At 37.4% G+C, this 20,496-nt stretch overlaps 1 protein-coding gene across 1 annotated transcript in view; it reads left to right on the top strand.

Annotated features, from left to right (window-relative positions):
• The window catches only part of LOC140241381 (GRIP1-associated protein 1-like), a 38,658-nt gene extending 18,859 nt beyond the window's left edge, over window positions 1-19,799 (top strand). Inside the window, exons 12-32 of the mRNA XM_072321115.1 lie at window positions 402-456; window positions 1,729-1,799; window positions 2,499-2,578; window positions 2,994-3,041; window positions 4,552-4,597; window positions 5,160-5,213; window positions 6,226-6,303; window positions 7,046-7,123; window positions 7,468-7,506; window positions 9,075-9,275; window positions 10,001-10,117; window positions 10,728-10,769; window positions 11,466-11,579; window positions 12,437-12,514; window positions 14,758-14,910; window positions 15,315-15,475; window positions 16,498-16,555; window positions 17,100-17,204; window positions 18,053-18,149; window positions 18,329-18,513; window positions 19,333-19,799. Of these exons, the coding sequence (XP_072177216.1) occupies window positions 402-456; window positions 1,729-1,799; window positions 2,499-2,578; window positions 2,994-3,041; window positions 4,552-4,597; window positions 5,160-5,213; window positions 6,226-6,303; window positions 7,046-7,123; window positions 7,468-7,506; window positions 9,075-9,275; window positions 10,001-10,117; window positions 10,728-10,769; window positions 11,466-11,579; window positions 12,437-12,514; window positions 14,758-14,910; window positions 15,315-15,475; window positions 16,498-16,555; window positions 17,100-17,204; window positions 18,053-18,149; window positions 18,329-18,513; window positions 19,333-19,551 (2,079 nt within the window). The 3' untranslated portion in view covers window positions 19,552-19,799. The remainder of the gene's footprint in view (window positions 1-401; window positions 457-1,728; window positions 1,800-2,498; window positions 2,579-2,993; window positions 3,042-4,551; window positions 4,598-5,159; window positions 5,214-6,225; window positions 6,304-7,045; window positions 7,124-7,467; window positions 7,507-9,074; window positions 9,276-10,000; window positions 10,118-10,727; window positions 10,770-11,465; window positions 11,580-12,436; window positions 12,515-14,757; window positions 14,911-15,314; window positions 15,476-16,497; window positions 16,556-17,099; window positions 17,205-18,052; window positions 18,150-18,328; window positions 18,514-19,332) is intronic.
• The last annotated feature ends 697 nt before the right edge of the window (window positions 19,800-20,496 follow it).

The following is a 20,496-nucleotide window of genomic DNA, read 5'->3' as shown; positions in this document are numbered from 1 at the left end:
TAGGATCTCTTTGTTTCACCTTGTTTTTGGATATCTCAGCCATTTCAAAACCGATTTTCATCAAATAAACTTTTGATACCCTTTAGAATTGCATGCTCTTTGACATCTAATAGAGTGGTTTCTGAATATCTTGCATAATGGTAAAAGCTAAATCCTCACCTCGACCAGAACTGTACACACCCTTTAATTGAAGAAAAAAGCTCCAGGTATGTGAAAATTAGCAGCAAAATCAAACATATTGTTGAATGTTCCATGAGATGGAAGCTGATCTTAATATCGAGGGACAAATGTATTGTCCCTTTTCAAGTTTGGAGTTGTGTACGTATGCTGCCTATGTCCAAGCAATGAACATAGTTTTTATCCCATGTTTTGATTTTACTTTTTGCATGCCTCCCATGCAGCATCCTGGTGATCAGCATATAGCAAAATTAGAGGAACAGATGAAAGAAATCAATGGTATGTTGTAATCACTTATTTTTTGATTGCTTATTTTATTTGTATATCTTTCCTATGTTTATGATCCTTTTTTTTGGGGGGGGGGGGGGCATGTATCAAGGGAAGGGTTTGGTTTTGGGGTTTTTTTGTTTGTTTGTTTGTTTGTTTGTTTTTTGGTTATCTTATGTCATTCTGTCAATATGTTTTAGAAGGATAACTTAAAAGTTAATTTCGTAGTATTCTCATGCTCTTTACAACAAATATTTCATACTCAAAACAGTTACTACATAATCACTTTTGTATTTACAAATTGAGTTAGATTTCCGTGCATGGTTTGATTTGTGATTGAAAACCTTAGCAATAGAATGAGGAATATGCATTATCCCTTTCTATGGAGAAAATATATGTAATGTATTTATGTGGATATGAGGCAACATTGTGTGTGTTGTTAATGTTGCAAATGTTATTTGAAATGCTAAATTTGCAATACCAAAGCTACCACAACAAGATATATGGCATATACACTATGCTCCACAAGTGCTTTCAAATTCACTTTCATTTGTCTTCAGAAGATGTGGGGACAATGTCAGATGATCATGATTATTGTGGTGGAATATCTGTATATCTTTATTTTCTGTGTTTGCTGGATTTTTTTTTAACTCAGGAAGGAAATCAACTTAATGAAATAACTCATGATGAAAACTCATAATGAAACAAATGATGTACTAATCGTATGTATATTATCTTGCTTGGAGTGCAATAAATTGTGTTGTCTCTCTCAAATACAATCTAGGAAGACAAAATTTGAAGGACTCTTTTCTAAAGTAGGATTAGATGTTTAAAAAGAATATTTTATATCATAATTTCGTGAAATTATGTCATACATGAGATCCCGCTAGTGCCCGCGCCGCTCAATTCATTACACACCGCCATCTTGCTTGCATGCAAAACTTCTGTGCTCAGAAAATTCGCCAGTTTTACTTGCAATTTAGCGCAACTTTCGAGTTTCCATCGGGTTGGATCGACGCTATTGTCAAAGTGACCTCAACGGGAGGTTTTTCTCCTCGTAACAATCATTTTCTCCAGCCGAACCGCCAATGAAATTAATGACTTTGACCACTGTAAGATTGATTGCAAAATTACCATGTCATTGATAAGGAGTTTAACGATCATTGTTATTCAAGTCAGTATTCAGATATGCATAGTTCTTGTTTGAAATTAATAAATATTATACAGAGCTAGTGCCTTGATGACCTGTAGATAAGTAACTGTTTTTTCCCTCCTTTCTTACAGACCTGCAATTAAGAGTTGATACAGAGCAAGAAGAAAATCGGATCTTGAAGCAGCAACTACACAGTCTAGAGGTTTGTACATTGTGGTGTTTTGTCCCCCCCCCCCCCCCCCCCATACAATTGGGAAGTTATGGAGTGTTCTGTATGTACAGTGAATTTATATTTATGCACTTTATATGTACACATGTGTGCACACAGGCCATTTTTTTCCTTCTTTTGAGTGGGAATAACATGTAACATTTGATATTTTAATATCCAAAAAATGTATATGTATACATGTTCTATACTCATAAAATGTGAATATTCTTGAAGATTCATCTCAATGTCTTGACTTTTGGTTTCTTTGTCACTTTTATCTAAAAGAAATATTTAATATAACAATTAAGTTTCCTGTCAATCTGAGCTGACCGGTGATATCCAGTTTGTCGATCAAGATTCACTGCAGTATATATGTGATATCAACAAAAAGGGGTCAAGATATGATATTATACAATGACGGAGAATGATTTTAATAGTTTAAAGTTGCTTTGGAGAATAAAAAAAGTAATTGTGACATTGTCATTTCCTCTTTTGTCTTAATTGCTGGAAGCTCATTGAATCCATAGATTTATGTGATTCCATTTTTATGCAAAAATCCTTGAGCTTGGATTTATAATGTAGTAACTTAACCTGCCTTTTCAAGGTAAGAAGAGAGTCTCACAAGAACCGTTTCTGAGTGTGTTTGTGTTCATGAGTTATTGTCTATATTATGTTTGTGGTGTCTTATTTCAGGTCTCCCACAAAGCAGAGGTATCCAGTCTTCAACAGGAAGTAGAGAAATTGTCAGAAAAGAACAAAAAGAAGCAAGAAAGGTAGGTACCTTCAGTGATAAGCCACTCATCTTTGCAAGCTCTATCAGAGTTCATAACCATCTTAATTATTTTGAAATTTGTTCACCATATTTGTGAAACTATTTTCTTAAGACCTCGGGGAACATGATACCCCCCATTAGCCCCATTACACCCCCCCCCCCAACACAACAACAACAACAAAACAAAACAAATGATTGTTCGTGTGGCACATGTACATGCACAACTTCTTTGTATTAAAGTAATTCAGTTTGTAGTGGTTTTGTAAATGGGGTGGTGACTGTAGATACGAATTGCCAGGTTTTACTATGTAAATTAGATATGGATTTAGTTGCAGTCATCAGACTTTTAGCTTTATGCAAAGGATAATGTCTGTCAATGACTGTTTGTTACTTTTTCTCCCTAAATTGACACACAGTCTGTTACAGCTCCAGCAAGAAAAAGAGCAAATGTATGAAAATAACAGGTAAGTCAGCATTTTGATTTTAGTACGGTGCACCTTATGTAGGATCACATTTTGGCATTTTCTCAAAGACCAAATTCATCTGAATTAAATCTCACATTTGCTGTTTGTTGATGAAATGAATAGTCTTGGAATTGTGCTCATTTTCATTTAAGTCCAATAATGCTTTACTCATCAAGGATCTTCTCTTGTCAACACTTCATTATATTTGGTAGTGTAACAATCTCTGACTCTAGAAATGATATGCCATTACTCTTTATGAACATCATGCTATGATAGTCAGTTTATCATAAACCATTTGTTTCTCTACTTTCTGCTGCTTCTGTTGCTCATATATCTTTTATGCAGGAGAATAGACAAAGTGAATAAGTGTACAAATGATCTAGGTACTATTTAAGCAGTAGATCTATATCTCATGCAGGAATCGAACAAACTCCTGTACTAAAATCACAGTGCCAACCCCATGATATTATCTCCTATATACCACATATGATGTATAATGTAGAAGTGGATATTTTCATGCGAGTAATTTTTTACACTTGGCCGGGCAAGATGAGTTTCCCATGTTTGTAATTCCGCAGAATCAAGACATCAACTATTGGAATATATGGAAAACAAAAATATTCGCGTGCTTTTATTTTCGCAATAGTTTCTGGTTGCACGAAATGCAAAAAAAAAAAAATTCTACTTCTACAGTAGATATTCTATGCTTCGTTCTTTGTGAGTACAGACTCGATATTCATATTAGAGTGAGTATAGGGAGTGATGAGAGTGATCAGTCAATGCACCAGAACAGATCTTCAGGCAGTGCTCCGTGTCTCTCCCTTGGGAAGGACCACTAAAGTGCCTTTGCCCTGACTTCACCATGGTGCTAGAGCAAACATTCATTAGGAGGTGATGTTTAAGCACGGGTCATGCAGTTTTTTGACCAAGTGTTATAACCCTCTCTTACATGCTAGCATCATTCTCAGGGATTGAATATACAGCATACAAAGTATATCAGTATTGCAAATTGTGGTTCATTGAGATATGGGTGTATAATGAATTTGCAGTGATGAAATTAAGAGGCAGCGTTTCTATGATGTGTTATTTCAAAGTGAACCCGTTGAGTGCAAGGCATGGTTTCCATTTCTGTTGTGGCTGTGCCACTTAGCAAACCAAAATGCTGCCAAGAAGGATTATGTTGTTTGTTTTTTCAGTACCTAATGTTATGTGTTGTCATTCCAACAAAAAATAGCTTTAAACATTAAATGTTAAAATCTGTATCATGAGGAGTATCTTAGAATTATGCTTAAAGAAATCACAGCAAGAAATGTGCTATACTTTGTGATCTCTAATATTTCAGGTCTCTTTAATACTTTGCACATAACTTCCCAATTCCTGGGAATTTCAGTCTTAGAAGTTAAACTGTGAATGGTGTGTTTCTTTATTTCTTTAAAACACATTTGGGGATTTTGCTGGTATATGAACATAACAAATTTCTGATTTTGCTTCATATGTTGGTGATTTTCAGAAAACAAGTTGAGGAGCTGTATGGATCCAAAGACAAAGATGTAGAGGTGATTGTACTGGGGTTGTGGCCCTCAGAAAAGAAACATTTATTGTGATGTGTTTGATAGACAAAACGTAGGATTTCCCAAAGTACTGCATGAATGAAGATGATTGAAGATAATGAAAGATTACATTGGTTGAGCAATGTGTGAATAGTCAACTTGGTATATTTGATTTGTGTGCCAATGTAGTAACTGCACTGGAGTCACTACAGTCTGATTGTGTACTTTAGCTGTACAATTTGATTCACTAGCTTGATAATTGATCTTAACTTTGGTTTGGCCTTTTGTGTCATTGCTGTTGGCAAGTATATTAAGTTTAAGAATGATATGCTTCCATTCTACCCTGGTGAGGTAAATATTGTCTGCTTTAAATGTATTATGCAGTGTATGTAACCCTCTTTGTTTGAAAAAAAAAATAATAATAATAAAGATAAAATAAAAAGATAAATACTACTAATAATAATAATGAAGAGCAAATTAATAAATGAATGAAAGAAAAATTGCATGAGATAACTCTTTCTAATTATCATTTATTATCTCTTTCTGCCCCTGATCTGATTGATTCCAGAGTTTAAAACAAGAAAATGCAAAGCTCAAGGCTGACCTGAACAGAAATAAGCAAGTAAGTTCCTGTCATATTTTTTTGTGTGTGTGTGTGTGTCCTGCCAGTTAAACTTCAGTTTAAATGTGAACAAATGTAAAAACATATTTCAGTGTTTCATATTTACCACCTAATGGAACCTGTTCAAAAAGACTGTTAGAGGTGACTGCAAGTGTGTACCTCTTCAATATTTGTGTGTTTGATGTCATTCAAGATTTTGGGCAATAAGAAAATTATTCACACCCATAGTTCTGTAACCCATTGTCTACAAATACACATGTACCATGATTTCATACAATTTCATTTTAGATGTTTTGATAAATTTCATAAAAGATGTTAGGATAGCAACTTGCTGTAGCAACAGCCAATCAGGAAGCAGGATTCTTCTTGTTACCGTGACACTTTCCATTGCTGAAAGAGTTGCTATCACAGCATCTCTTTGTGAAATGGAGCCCACATGTAATGAGTGTAAAATCTACGGCAACTGCAATGTCTTGTGAACTAAAATGCCAGCAAAAGGGTCGTCTTCCTTTTGGCTCGCTTGCATGTTTTTACTGTAATATGCATTCATACCAAGTATTAGTTGCAGTCATATAAAAAAATACTAAGATTCTGATTGTTGCAAAATGGCAGAGCTGCCATGTCTCCCTGATTCTACAGGAGGCTTCCTGAAAATTTCAATATCTCTTCATGTCTTGAACGATGGAATGTGAAAATCTCCCTGATTTGGGAATTACTTTTGCCCGTTGAGATGCATCTTAAGGGCCAGCGCACACTACACACTTTCGGTCACATGACTGACCAACTTTGGATCTGAAATAAACAAGCACGTTTATTGTGAGGCTAGTGTGATTTATTTCGGATCCAAAGTCAGCCAGTCATGCAAACGAAAGTCGTATAGTGTGTGGTGGCCTTAACATGCGTCAGGTATCTCCCTGATATCTCAAGGGTATCAAGAATCTACCTGGTTATGATGAGATAGTATTGGCAGCCCTGAATATGCACCTGTCGTACCTTCTGTTCCTCCTCACAGAGTCGTCAGGAGGCACAGGAGAGTGCCAAGCAGCAGATCAGACAACTGGAAGAGACAGTGGAGTCATTGAAAAAACAGGTTGGGACATTTCTCTCCATGAAAGTGATGGCTTGCCAAGTCTCCAGGTCTCATTTCAAGCTAGAACAATTCTAGCTAGAATGGCATATAGCACACAAGTATCTCCTTGAGCGCTCTTTGAAATCTTCCCGAGTTTGATGGGTGAATGTTGGCAGCCCTCATATATTTTTCTGTCACATATAATGCTAATGGTAAAGTGGTCTTCATTACCCATGGAGTAGCCTTTTTATATCAACCCTTCTCTTCCAGGACTCATCAGTTTTACCTCAGACACCCTTCTTAAACATTTATTTGTTTTTTATACCTTTGTCAAGAGAAACTTTGTTGTTTTTTATACCTTTGTCAAGAGAAACTTTGTTGATGAAACCATCTAGTCAAATGTAAATGTGCCAGGCAAGAGTCAAATTCATAACCCCCTGTTTAAAGAGTCCAAAGCATGTATTGTGCTAAAGTGCTCTCCACTCTTGTCTCAAGAAAAATTGAGTGGGCTCTTTAGCATGTTATGAATATCACATACCATCAAAAGCAAAACAAACAAACAAAAAGCAATCAATACTTCTAGGTCTTGTAGATGTGTATCAAATTAAATGAAGGTCATTATATATTAAGTTCAAATCCTTGAATGCCAACTTTTTCATGCCTACCAGGTTAGTTCCTGTTGAAGTCTATTGGATAGTGTGTCCAAATTGAATGTCTTTTGACTTAATTTCAAGCAAAGATTTATCGTGTTCTTCCTCTGTAGGCAGCAAACAGTGAAGAGATAACGAGGTTGGAGGAAGACAAAGTTATGCTGACAAATGAACTTGCCACGATACGACAGGTAAGAGACATTTTAGTATTTTCATTGCTTCCTTATCAGTCAAATTATATAATTCTCAGTGTTTGCAGAGGTATGGTTTAAAAAAAAAGAAGAAAAAAATATGGAGCATCAGAGAATTGAGAATATTAGATAAACAGAGGTATGATGAAAAGAAAGGAATATCAGGAGTATCAGAGAATTTAGAATATTCAGTAGATATATGATAAATAAAAAGGAATACGGAGAATCAGAGAATTGAGAATAGTAAATGAAATTGCAACATGAGTGTATATTCATAAATATTCATGAAATAAACATGCTTCTAACATCTGTTTTTCTTGTATCAATCTTTTTCTTCTCATCAGGCATATACTTCCACATCTGAAGAGGCTAATAGATTACAGGTGAGTCATTCATGTTCTAGATTGAATTCCCATATGTTTTCATTGAAAGATTTTACACAACAGAAACAATACAACTTTGGAAGGTGTTACACAACAACAACAAAAAAAAATATATAGCTTTGATGCAATAATCACAGTGCTTTATGACAGACTGAGAGTATTGTGACATTTGCACATTCATTCACTCAACTACAGCAGAATATTTATACCCCCGCCAAACGAAGTTTGAAGGGGGTATATAGGAATCAGCGGACGGTCGGGCGGTCGGTCGGGCGGTCGGTCCGTTGCAAATTTTGCGTCGCGAACTACTTCCTCAGTTTTCAACCGATTCCCATAAAACTTGGCACAGATGTGTGCCTTGGGTTGTAGATGTGCAAGACGTATTTTTTGACAGTACCCAAAAGTACGTTGCCATGGTAACGGCATATTATGGGCAAAAATGGGTACAAATCTTGCGTCGCGAACTCCTCCCACAGTTTTTGATCAATTTTTATGAAATTAGGTACAGATGTTCATCTGAATATGTTAATGTGCAAGACACATATTTCCGCAGTGGCAAAAAGTGCGTTACCATGGTAACGGCATGTTATTGGTAAAATATAGGGCAAAATGCTTCATGGCAAAACTGCTTCATAAGTGTTCTTCCAATTCTCATGGAATTCATATTGAATGTTTGTATTAGGATATAGGTCAGCATGACACATTTCTTGACAGTGACAAAAAGTATGTTGCCATGGTAACAGCTCACATATTATGAGCCAAAATGATGGAAAATTTTGTGTTGCAAACTACTTCCTCAGTTTTTGCCCAATTTCCATGAAACTTGGTACAGATGTGTGCCTTTGGTTGTAGATTTTCGACAGTACCCGAAAGTACGTTGCCATGGTAACGGCATATTAATGGCAGAAGATCAAGGAAAGATCTTGCGGAATAAACTACTTCCTCAGTTTTTTGACCAAAGCTTATGAAATGTTGTTTTGACCAAAGCTTATGAAATGTTGTTTGGCGGGGGTATAACCAGTCGCTGTAGCGACATTTCTAGTTGTTTTTCTCTTGGCTATTGTTGAAACAAATACAGACAATGAAGTCTGTACAAGAAAGCTGAGGGTCTTTTCATACCAAAGGCTCACTTCCCTGACTTTTCTGAATTATGACCAAACATACGGAATTAAAAACATTGGAGAATAACAGTCTTAGGGGAAAAAAAAATGTTACACATGTCACAGATGGCACAATACAATACAATATTTACGAGTGAAAAATGAAGCAAATTGTGTCAGTATTTTAGAAATGCATTATCATGAGGTAAGCAGTGATTGTATTGGTCGACGAACATTGATCACATGGCAAAGATGGATGGATGGACTACTGTAAAACCAGAAACACTGGCACGTTCACAAATTGCTGACCATGGAAAAAATTATGAGTATACTACATGTACTAGATTGTATAGACAAAACTTTCATGTGCATTTAACTTTTGCGACTCGTGGCTCCTCACGAAATTTACGAAAGTTTCATGAACACGAAAATTTCCGGTTTGACAGTATTCGTTGGTTTGTCATGCAGGGTCTGTCAACAACAGCCAAGAATCAGCTGGAGTCCACGCAGCGTGAGCTGGAGGAGCTGCAGCTGACCCACAGCAAGCTGAGCAGTGAGCGGGACGAGCTGCAGGGACAGTTCACCGACTGCTTGGCGGCCAACGCCACGCTAGGTGACCAGCTCAGGGAAGCCCAGGCCGAGCGGGACAGCATCAGCAGAGAAATGCAGGCGAGTCTTTTAGCTGAGCCCGAGCTCGTGGTATTCCTCTCAACCCTATATCAGTTTCGGGAAATTTGTGGGCATTTCAGGGACATAGTTGTCTGTTGGTAACTGATGAACTAAGAGGCATGTTTGTTTGTTTCTCAGCTTTAATGTCATTCCTTTATGTTATTGGTAAATCACCATAACTACCAAGACACAAACATACCCAAACAGCAGTTACAATGAATGTTGTTGACATTGTTGTTGTTGTTGTAATATTTAAGAGGGGTGTCATCCCGTTTGAATATTTGTACCTTTATCTGCATAATGTCAATACTTTACATAAGAATGATTACTCAAAACATAAATAAATTAATATTTATATTTTTGCGGGGGGGGGGGGGGGCAGTCTGCTGTCATATGGTTTGGGCAGATAAGTCCTAGTGCATGATGATGACAAAATCTGGTCAGCCCAGCTCGTACAATGAGCAGGCTTCTCAGTTGCGCACCACTGACCTAGACCCGTCATTTGTCGCACATGTTGAATTGTTACTGTTGCTGTTATTTTTAAGATGCTTGTCATTTTTAAGATGCTTGTCATTCAATTGAATTGTGAATATTTACGCTGTGAGCTATGAGCATCTCTGAGCATCTATAGTCTCTGGACAAGGCTGTCAGTGTTGTAGCTTCATGGTCTTAGTTCAAGCATGGCATCATTTTGACCCACTGGCTGATTTTTGTCTGATAAACAGGAAACTACTAAAGTCGCTGACAAAAGGAAGAACATGCTGGATGAGATGGCCATCCAGATGCAGACCATCAGAGAGCAACACAAAGAAGAAGTGGCTGGAATGAAGACTACCCACCAGGTACACAAATAGACTTTGATACAACTTAGTACTGCTACCTGGCACAGAGAGGGGAATCCTATACAGCTATTGTCAGGCTGTCTCTTCTTGTCATGTAGAATTCCAGAATCGTTAACCAGTCAAAATGAATTCAGTTTATCACAAATATCATGTTGGGATGTTTTTATTAATATGGTTTTGGTCACTGCATGTGTATGTGTGGAGATATTTTATAGTATGTTTAAGCAATTTGTCTAGTAAGTGACTGTAGATGCTAAGAAGACAAAAAACAACATATTATACTTGATGTAACCATATACAGGGGAATCCTGTTAAAACAAAATCTTCGTTGGGACCAGCACTTTTTTTTTTCTTTTTCTTTTTTTGTTATATCGAAATTTAATTTTAGCCAATCAGTAAATTATACAAAGATATATAGATGATAATATTTGGGCCTGAAATTTTACTTTGTTGTGATGAGAATTTGTTAAGGCCATGTTCGTCATAACTGGAGTACACTGTACGAAGGTAATCATCATAATGTTAACACTACTGCAGTGATGGTCAAATATGATCGGCAACTGACCTCTAATACTAACACTTGTATAATACCTCTCTGTCAATTTTGCAGGAAGCGCTTGATGACATCAAAGCACAATTACAAGAAGAAAAGGTATTGCAAGCTCACTGTTTTATTGCACCAAACTTTTTTATGAACAAATCTTAATTTTTCTGTGTTTTCCCGTGTTTGTTAAAGACTTATCTCGTATTTCTTGTCATTTTAGTTCAAGACAAACAGTGTGATATCACCACTTTGATGTGAGTGTATTTTTTATCAATAACATGCTTACGAAACAGATATGAATTCATTATTTGTTAATTAAACTCCCTTTATTGATAATCATGAAACGGAAATTTACAGTATTCAAAAAATAAGTAATGGCAGTTCACAAAGAAATCTACGAGTCAAATTTGATCACTACATATGAAAAGAAATAGTTCCAACTAGATAAGTATTGCCTATTGCCTCTACTTGCTCATGCTCATGTTGCTCCCATTTTTTTTTTTTTTTTTTGGGGGGGGGATGGTTTGTCCATATAAACAGATTTGTTCATTTGTTGTTTGTTGGTTTATCTTTATTCAACCGATAGACTGATTACATTAACTGTTACTTGTTTATGTACTTATTTACTAATCTATCTCTTCATGAATGTATTTGCATGCTTTACTCACTTGCTAATCTGTAATAGCAAAATGATTTTTATCTAATAGACCATACCAATAAAGGGTAGAAAGCTGAATGTCCCATGGTAACACCCATCTATTTGTTCTTTTAATTCTCCTTACCACCACATTGGGAATGACTCAGAGAGTAAGGAAAGAGCTGGAGCCCTTAAAGGAGCAAGTCAGTCAGCTGGAGCAACAGGTGGAATCAGTGGAGACTGCCAGGGGTTGGTTTGAAAGGAGGCTAAAGGAATCTGAGGTGAGTGTCATTTTGACACCTGTCACTCACTCTTCCATTCTCACTGCACCATAATCAAAGGAAGTTGATATTTTCTCATTTACATCATGTGGAGAACTTGATACAAGTTATTTTGGGCGCATGAAATATGTCATTTTGAAACCATTGCATTTGTAATGATTGATAGATTGAATGTACTTCCGGCTCTCATATGACAAAGCTGAAGTACGAAACAAAAAATATGTATGAAACATATTCTAGTGTTTAACCTAAATAGTGATAGTTCATAAGGATGTTAAAAGTAATTTGACATCAGAGTGTGTGTGTTTTTTTCTTTTCTTTTCTTTTTTTTCTTCAAGATAATACACCCACAAATGCATCCAGTATGTTTGTCAAGAGACAATGTATACAGTGCAGATGTGTGAACGGCATGGGGACGTATTGACCAGCAGGAAGTCAGTCTGTTATTGCTATTGATATTATTGTACAGTATCTGATATGATGTAACAGTTGACATGGATTTTTTTTTTTTAAAGAAAGAAAGGAAAAAGGAGCATAGATGAACAGTTGTAAGTGCAAAACGGTGCAGTATATTTGTAGTGCACAAATCTGTCAGCCTAGATTTGTCAAGGGTCAGGAAATTCCACCACATTTTCTTGCCTTCACCTAAAGAATGTCATGGAAATTGTGAAAAGACTTTATCAAGGATAGAAAAGTGAATTTGTTTTGAGCTGTGGAGAGGTTGAGTGGTTGAAGTTTGGTGATAATCTTACTCAACTGTCAAAGTCAAGGATCATCAAGGTCATCACAATCAAGTTCCAGGGACTGATGTGCTCTTCACCTCAAATATATTTTAACCTTTTCTGTCCCATTGCTAGGAGGATCTTGAGAGAACAAAAGAAAAACATGTCACAAACATTGAAGAGCTGAAAGCTGAGCATGCTCATGATCTAATGGTGAGTATATATGCCAGTTGCATTCAAGTTCATGTGTCGTCCATTTATATTTTTATCCATCTGTCTCTCTGCCAGCTGTTCCATTGCATGAGTAAAGACCATATTGTTTTGTTATACCCCCACCACACGTAGTGTGAAGGGGGTATGTAGGAATCACCGTGATGTTGGTCAGGCGGGCAGTCGATCAGGCCGTCGGGCGGTCGGTCGGTTGGTCTGTTGCAAAATCTTGCGTCGCGAACTCCTCCTACAGTTTTGAAGCAATTTAAATGAAACTTAGGGTAAATGATGATATTGAGGTATAGATGTGCAAGACATGTTTTTTGTGTTTGTCGGACAATGCGTTGCCATGGTAACCATAATTTTACCAAAATCTTGTGGACTGAATAACTTCCATAGTATTTAAGCAATCAATTTCAAAATTGGTATCTATGATGATCTATAGGTGTAGTTATGCAAGACACTCTTTGTGTTTGTACTTGACAAAGCGTTGCCATGGTAACTGCATGTTTTCTTCTAAATCTTGTGGAGTGAACAACTTCCACAGTTTTGAAGCAATTGAAATCAAATTTGGTAGGCATTATGGCCTTGAGGCATAGATGTGGAACACATAATTTTTGTGTTTGTGAGACAAAGCGTTGCCATGGTAACCGTAATTTTACCAAAACCTTGTGGATTGAATAACTTCCACATCATTCAAGCAATTAAGGTCAAATTTAGTATGTATGATGATCGGGAGTTGTAGTTATGCAAGACACCAATGTGTTAATATAAGAAAAATGTGTTGCCATGGTAACCACTCATTTTTGTATCAAATTGGACCATTTAATCTATGAAGGTGATATTTGGTGTGTATGATGCTCTTTAAGTGTAGTTTTGCAAAATGTCCTTTGTATTTGTATCGGACAAGGCGTTGCCATGGTAACCACATTTTCTTTTTTTGAAATCCTGTGGAGTGAACTTCTTCCACAGTTTTCAAGCAATTGAAACCAAATTTTGTAGGCATTATGGCCCTGAGTTATAGATGTGGAACACATAATTTTTGTGTTTGTCACACAAACCGTTTGCCATGGTAACCACAATTTTACCAAAACCTTGCAGATCGAATAACTTTTCCATCATTCAAACAATTAAAGTCAAATTTAGTATGTATCATGATGTAGAAGTGTAGTTTTGCAAGATACCAAATGTGTTAGTTTAAGGAAAATGTGTTATCATGGTAACCACTCATTTTTGTATCAAAATAAACCAAGCTATGAAGGTCAAATTTGGTGTGTATGATGGTCTCTAAGTGTAGTTATGCAAAATGTCCTTTGTGTTTGTATCAGACAATGCATTGCCATGGTAACCACACTTTTTACCCAAAGCTTGTGGAACTCAGTGTCAACTCTGTAATTGTACAGTAAACTAAAATTATTCTGTTTCCAATTCGACAAGTGCACAAACTTGGTATTAATGTCATTGCCCTCATGACATCACATACTATAAAGCAACACTAGGAGCGGGGGTATTAATCACCTTCAGTGATAATTCTAGTTTTATACAACACCTCACACGTCAACAGATGTGGTCCACACAGATTCTTGAATTTAACATAGAAATGGCAACCATTTTCCGTGAAAGGCGAATGAGTAGCTGCACTGTCACAGTCAGTCGTGTGTACTGTACGTACATGTACATACAGGAAACTGATTGGTTGAAGTTGATACAAAAATGTGTGACAAAAGTATGCGCTTTTAAGCACTTGTAATTGTTGAGTGCGCACAGCAAATGTTTGTTTATTGTGACATCAGAGCCGTTCAATGGAGCAAACACTTTGAGTCAATCGTGAGTTTAACATGGGAGTCAATGGAAATTGGTGACATCAGCCATGTGCTATCCATTTTTGCTCAAACAAGATTGCGCGGCTTACAGCCACAGCATGCGATGGTACTTTTAATTGAATGTCACTTGATGGGCAATCGACCGATTGGATAGCTACACTCTTTTTAGGTGTCCTATAATAGTGGAAGTAGTGTAAAGTAGAAGTAGAAGTTTCAGTGTTATGAGTAATGGTAATAATGTTAGTAAGGAAGTAGTATGGTTATTTTGTTACTATTTCTGATATTTGTGATATTACTAAAACTGATACTACTATTACTATTTGCCACTGATGATATGAAACTTCCCCTATCTATAATGTTAGTGTCATTCATTGTCCCCCCCCCCCCCCCCCAAAAAAAAAAAAAAAAAAAAAAAAAAAACAGGACCTCAAGGAGGAGATAGCAGAGAGAGACCTGGCAGTAGGCAGGGCCCGGGAGGAGATAGAGCACCACCAGGAAACCATCAGGAAGATGGAGCAGGCAGCCAAGGACTCGGTGGTAGACCGCAAGCTCAGCGAGAAGAAAGGGGTGGGCATGGTGAGTATTATAGAAGAGAGGACCAGAAAATTCTGACTTCTCATTGGTTGAGAGCAGTTCATTGATTTTTCTGGCCACACATATTGTTGTGATCACTGATGGTAGACATTTATAAACATGCTATCACACTCTAGTAGCAGGAGTTTTGGCACTTAGCAAGAGATTGCTAGCCATGCATCTGTTAATTATTACTTATGCTCAGCTAGGCCATGCATCCACTAGATGTGCCATGCCTCAGAATTTGGAGATGCAGAATTTTTAGAGGCTATTTAAGCAGTTGAGGAGTTGGCAGGTGAAACAAGAAAATGTTTGAGAAGTGAAATAAAGGCAGACAGAGGACAGTTCAGTCAGTGAAAATTTGTGCCTTATATTTGATGTGTTTTAACCCCGCCCTTGGTTTGCAGGTGAAGGATCTGCAGAGACAGCTGAGGCAGGAGAGGAAGCGGGCAGCCAAGCTTCAGGAGAGACTCCAGGAGGTCTTGACCCAGACTAGTCAAGGACAGCAGGGTTTGGATGCACTCTTCTCACATCAGAGCTACGAGGACAGGTCCAGACTGGACACCAGGTATGTAGGCTGGTCTGTCTCCACCACTCAATCCTTCATGGTTGAAATGAAGAGAGGTAGGAATGATTTTTGCAATGTGATTCAAAGCCTCTACTACTGATCAGTACTATTTTGAATCACCTCTTGACTATGGTACATCTTTACTGAAGTAATATGTAACCTTTCACATCTGTGGCCAAATACAAAAATAAATATGGGACCTTAAGTGTGAATAGGTCTATGAAAACCATGTCACAACAACATGAGAAATAAAATTGTCCTCATTGTCCATTGAACAGTAAATTTGATTTCCTGTGTTCATTAATTATAATCATCTTGAATGTGACTCCTAGCATTGACATAAAACAGTCAAGTAAAAGTAATGTAATGCATAGATTTAGACATGACACTTGCATAAGCATCGGAAAAGGATTTAATCACTTGGGGAGAAACTAGCAAGTAATTACATACATGGTGTTTGTATGTTGGCAGCAGTAAATTTGATATATGTTTCACATTTAAGATTATGTGTGTGTTTGGGGTTTTCACATTTTTCAGTGCAATGCATTTTGTACTCCGACTTGAACAATGTGGGAAAAATATTGAAAAGAAGGAAGGCAAAATAAGAGTTCATGAATGCAGAGATGCCAATAACATAAAATGCAGTGACAACGACAATGCCAGTATGTAATTAGTCACAGTCAACAACATTTGTAATCTTAACTCAGTTAACTTACAGGACCACTATCTGAGACCATCATGAGTTAAAAACCCCGGCCAAACAAGCCAACGAAAATCGAACAGTTATGATAGTTATTTTAATGGAGAATTCATGAAGAGTTTTTTTAATGTCTCGTTGTTATTTGTTAAATGTGAAATTGCCTGTGACCAAACCAACAGACTTAGTTGCATTGCATTATGCTTTAAGTGGGTATTGTGTATTGAACGGGTGTTAAGCCCTTTCTGTGCCAGGGCTTTGGACAGCTGTGGGGTCACAAATGGTTAGTGTATGCATCTGTTTCTTTCTGTGCTTTTTCAAGCAGTAGTATCTCATCACTGAGTAACAGTGGGACTGGTAGAGACTACTCAGACTTTGCCCCGGTGAGTACAACACTCTAATAAGTCCTATACCACTCTGCTTGGTAGTACATTGCCCTACTTGTTTCATGAGCTTGATAAATTTTCTTTACTTCTATACTCATGATGTTATGTGTCAATTATTAACACATCAAAAACAGTTTATTCATCTTGGTCTCCTTTTTCTTGATTGAAGAATATACAAAACTCCATGCTTATCAATGAATGTACAAGATGCAGTTTTGTGATAACCTTGGTGTGTTGTCATATTTTATTCATTTATTCATTTACATCAAGATCAGCCACATGTCATACTTTTCCAAATCAGAATTGTGGCAAAAGGTTTATAGAGGAGAAGACCAACTGTGATTATTTTTGTCAAGAATTGATTTTGGTTTGGTTTGTACTAGGGATCCATTTCATCCCATGTCCATGTAGTCTCTAAATGGGTCACCAATATCAAGTATTTCTCACCATTTCTCTGTATTTCTCTGTGTTTAAAAATCATTCATCTCTGTTCATTGTAAGATGTTTTCATCAGATTGTTACCCCTTCTCTCTGAGTGCAGTCTCCAAACGATTCCATGATGTCTGCATCACTCAGTGAGGAGACGACAGAGTTGATTGCCAAGCTGACTCAGCTGCAGCAGGAAAACTGGGCCCTGGAGGAGAAGGTCTGTTCATCACACCATGTTGATCTTTCAGTGCAACAGTATTAAAGATATGATTGAGCATTTCTGGTCTTCATAGTGTGATCTTTTCTAAGTACTGGATGTATCTTTGCCAGGGATTTACGAGTGTGATTTCAATATGCGGCACTGGATGTCTACTGTCTAGGGAGCATTTCTTGCCCACCTGATATCACGGTGCATAAGCAAACATGCTTACATGGTGGTATTTTAGGGTACTAATTCACATTTGTGGAACAGTATAAGAAAGTATGTCATGACTTCAGGCTGTTAAGGTCTGTATGTTTAAGATATATAAACTATGTGTAAGATTTTAAATTATATCAGTGTAACCTACACGTAAAACATTCTTGAACCACTTGAATGAATGTATGCAGGTATACAGCTATATCTATCCAGCTTTAAAGATGTTCCCCCAAAAATCAAGAAAATATTTTGAGCATGTGTGCACAATGCTGAAACATTTTAGAATGTTCATGAAAGAATACCAGGAAACATATTGTGGTGTCAGTTTCACTTAATATTTTTCTACAATATTCATAATAGATTCACATACATTCATGGTGTATTCATGCAGATACATAATCAAACCTTTTTGTTTCTTCATGATAAATGATATTTACAAAATGATTCATGCAGGTATGTGACACAATCCACTCCTAGTTAAGCATTCTGAAACATTTTGCTAACTGAAATGTGTGCAGATAAGTAACTCTGTGATGGGAATCTGAGGGCTTTTGTAAATTTAGGTTAGTAGGAATATGAAAGTGTAATCTGCATATTTTGTCCACCAAACATTACATGAAGAGTTTTGAATCCCTACTCTCTGACAGGTCCGTCACCTTGAGGAGAGCAATGCATGTATGGCTGAAGACATTCTGAGGAAAAGTGCAATAATCGAGAACCATGTCATGGAACGCAAAATCATAGGTGAGTTCAAACATTTATTAGCTACACTGTTAAAAAATAGAGATATAGGTGTTCAAGATTATCGAGATGAAGAAATCTTGGGGAAAAGTGTCTTCAAAGCATATGCCAGATCAGAAAGGAAGATTTTTTTGTAAAAGGGTTAATGTACTATTTTGTCCCTCTCCCACTGTATTCGCCAGATCCCGGTAAGAGCAGCTCCACGCCCCGCGACGACCGGTCAGAGACGAAGGGCCCGTCGCTACGCAAGATGCGGGAGCTGATGAAGGGCTCCCGGGATGTGGAGGAGGAGAGCCAGAGAGAGATGAACCAGAAGCTACAACTCATGCTGGAGGAGACTATCACTAAGAACATGCATCTTCAACAGGTCAGAGGTCAAACTATAGTCCTACATGTGCCCTGCCAGTTTCCCCACCTGTTGGTTGTGTGGGTGATCTCATGACTATTCACTCTGTTTTCCCAAAGCATTCTTCTTCTTTTTGAGTGAAGATCATGACGAAATGAATGCTTCTGTTTTTGCATTTCCAATTATCCATTTTCAGGAGAAAAGTTACAAGAGTAATGTTACAAACCAAACAAAAAAGCGTCTGATTCTCCATGTGAAGGTCAAAGACAGGCTTTTCAAGCTGGCATAAATTTGCTTTTTGTTTGCGACACTTTGTTAATAAAGCAGCTTTATGTAAAGCTAACACTTCTGAAATGTGTGAATGTATGTAAAGTATCATTTGTCTGTAGATTTATGAAAGCATGCATCTAAACACTCATTAGAAATCAGAATGGTCAAATTAATAACTCCAAAGATGTTTTGCTCATGAGGTGAATACTTCATGAACAGAAACAGTCAGTCAAAGTTGAATTGAGCAAGTTACGTAATTTGATGTGGCATGTATGTCATGAGGATTTCTATCACTAAACAGGTAAGGCAATGTGTTGACTAAGTTGTTCTTCTGAAGCACGCATATTCTTTTGTCATTCTTAGTTTCAGCTTTCATGCAATGTAAATAACTCAAGCTTTTACTATGAAAGAAAAAAAAAAAGAAACTAAGTGCTGTTACTGTGCATAATGATGGTTTTGGTATTTCTTTTTTTTGAGTAAAGAACCAGTTCTGTGTTTGTTTGTGGGATCTGGTGGCAAATCATAGAAGACAGATTTTTGTTTTGTACATTCCTTTACCGCTTCCTGCAGGACATCGAGATGTTATCGAGTGAAGTGGTGAGGCTGAGTAAATTGGTGGGGTCCTCTCAGTCGGGCACGCCGTCTCCTGTGGAGGGTCAGGAGAAGCTACCAGGAGTAGCAACATCGTCGTTACCTTCATCATCGTCCTCATCGTCAGCTCAATCAGCTGCTGCCTCATCATTGCCGAGGGCAGCTCCCACCACCCACCCTTCCACTGCTGCCACATAGCATGCATGATGTCCAACGTTGCCACAGCACAAAGAGTTTTTGATTATATTTTGTACAGTCACAAAGCGAGAGAAGCCCAAAGTGAGCTGGTATGCCAAGATGATATGTACTATGTCATGTCTCCCCTTGCGTGTCGCATAGGTGTGCCAGACATGTGCTGTTGGTAATGCCAGGCATGTGATGCTGGTAATGCCACATGGACTTACTGGCTGTCAGAAGTGGAGTAAGTGATGTTAAGCATTTTGTGCTAAGGTTCTTGTTGGTATGCACACTGGTTGTTTATACATGTGTTGTGACAGCTTGTATGGTGGCATTGATTACCCTTTCCCCAATCTCCTGCCCCCCTTGAGAATGCTTTATCTGACATCATCATGCTTTCCTTTGAAGTTCACAGTACATGTAATAAATTGTAGAATTTTTATAACAATATTTCAAAAATACTTAGGGTGTAAGTATGACAATCTGCATGAGCCAGTGCTCTTTTTTTCTTCTTCTTTTTTACAGAGAGAATTTGAGAGTTGTGATGAGTTCATTGCATCTGTCTTTGCATCAAAGACGAACTTGCATGGACGGTGATTTGTATCATTATCACAAGGTAAAGGAATGTACATACACACTGTAGCTATTCCTTTATTATGCAGCCTCAGAGAGGTATTGCCACGTAGACAGTACAACCCATTCGGATAGAGACAAATCATACTCGCCGATCATGAGCCTCCGTTCTGTGCTGTGTCTATATAGCGCACACATCAGCCAGTAGTGTTTTAATACCTAGGCAGAAGCTTTACCTAGATGTACTGGTGTAGCCTTAAAAGGGTTCTTTTATAGACAACTATCAAATTCTGAGAGGAGAACTGCAAGGAAGAGAGTTGTTAGTCCATACCATCTGATAGGGTGATCACCTAAAACACAGGCAGTAGCTTTATCAAGACAGAAAACAATCTT

The sequence above is a fragment of the Diadema setosum genome, chromosome 2, assembly GCF_964275005.1.
Source record: "Diadema setosum chromosome 2, eeDiaSeto1, whole genome shotgun sequence".
NCBI lineage: Eukaryota > Metazoa > Echinodermata > Echinoidea > Diadematoida > Diadematidae > Diadema > Diadema setosum.
The sequence above is the reverse complement of the archived record's forward strand: the minus strand, read 5'-3'. Positions and strand labels throughout refer to the sequence as shown.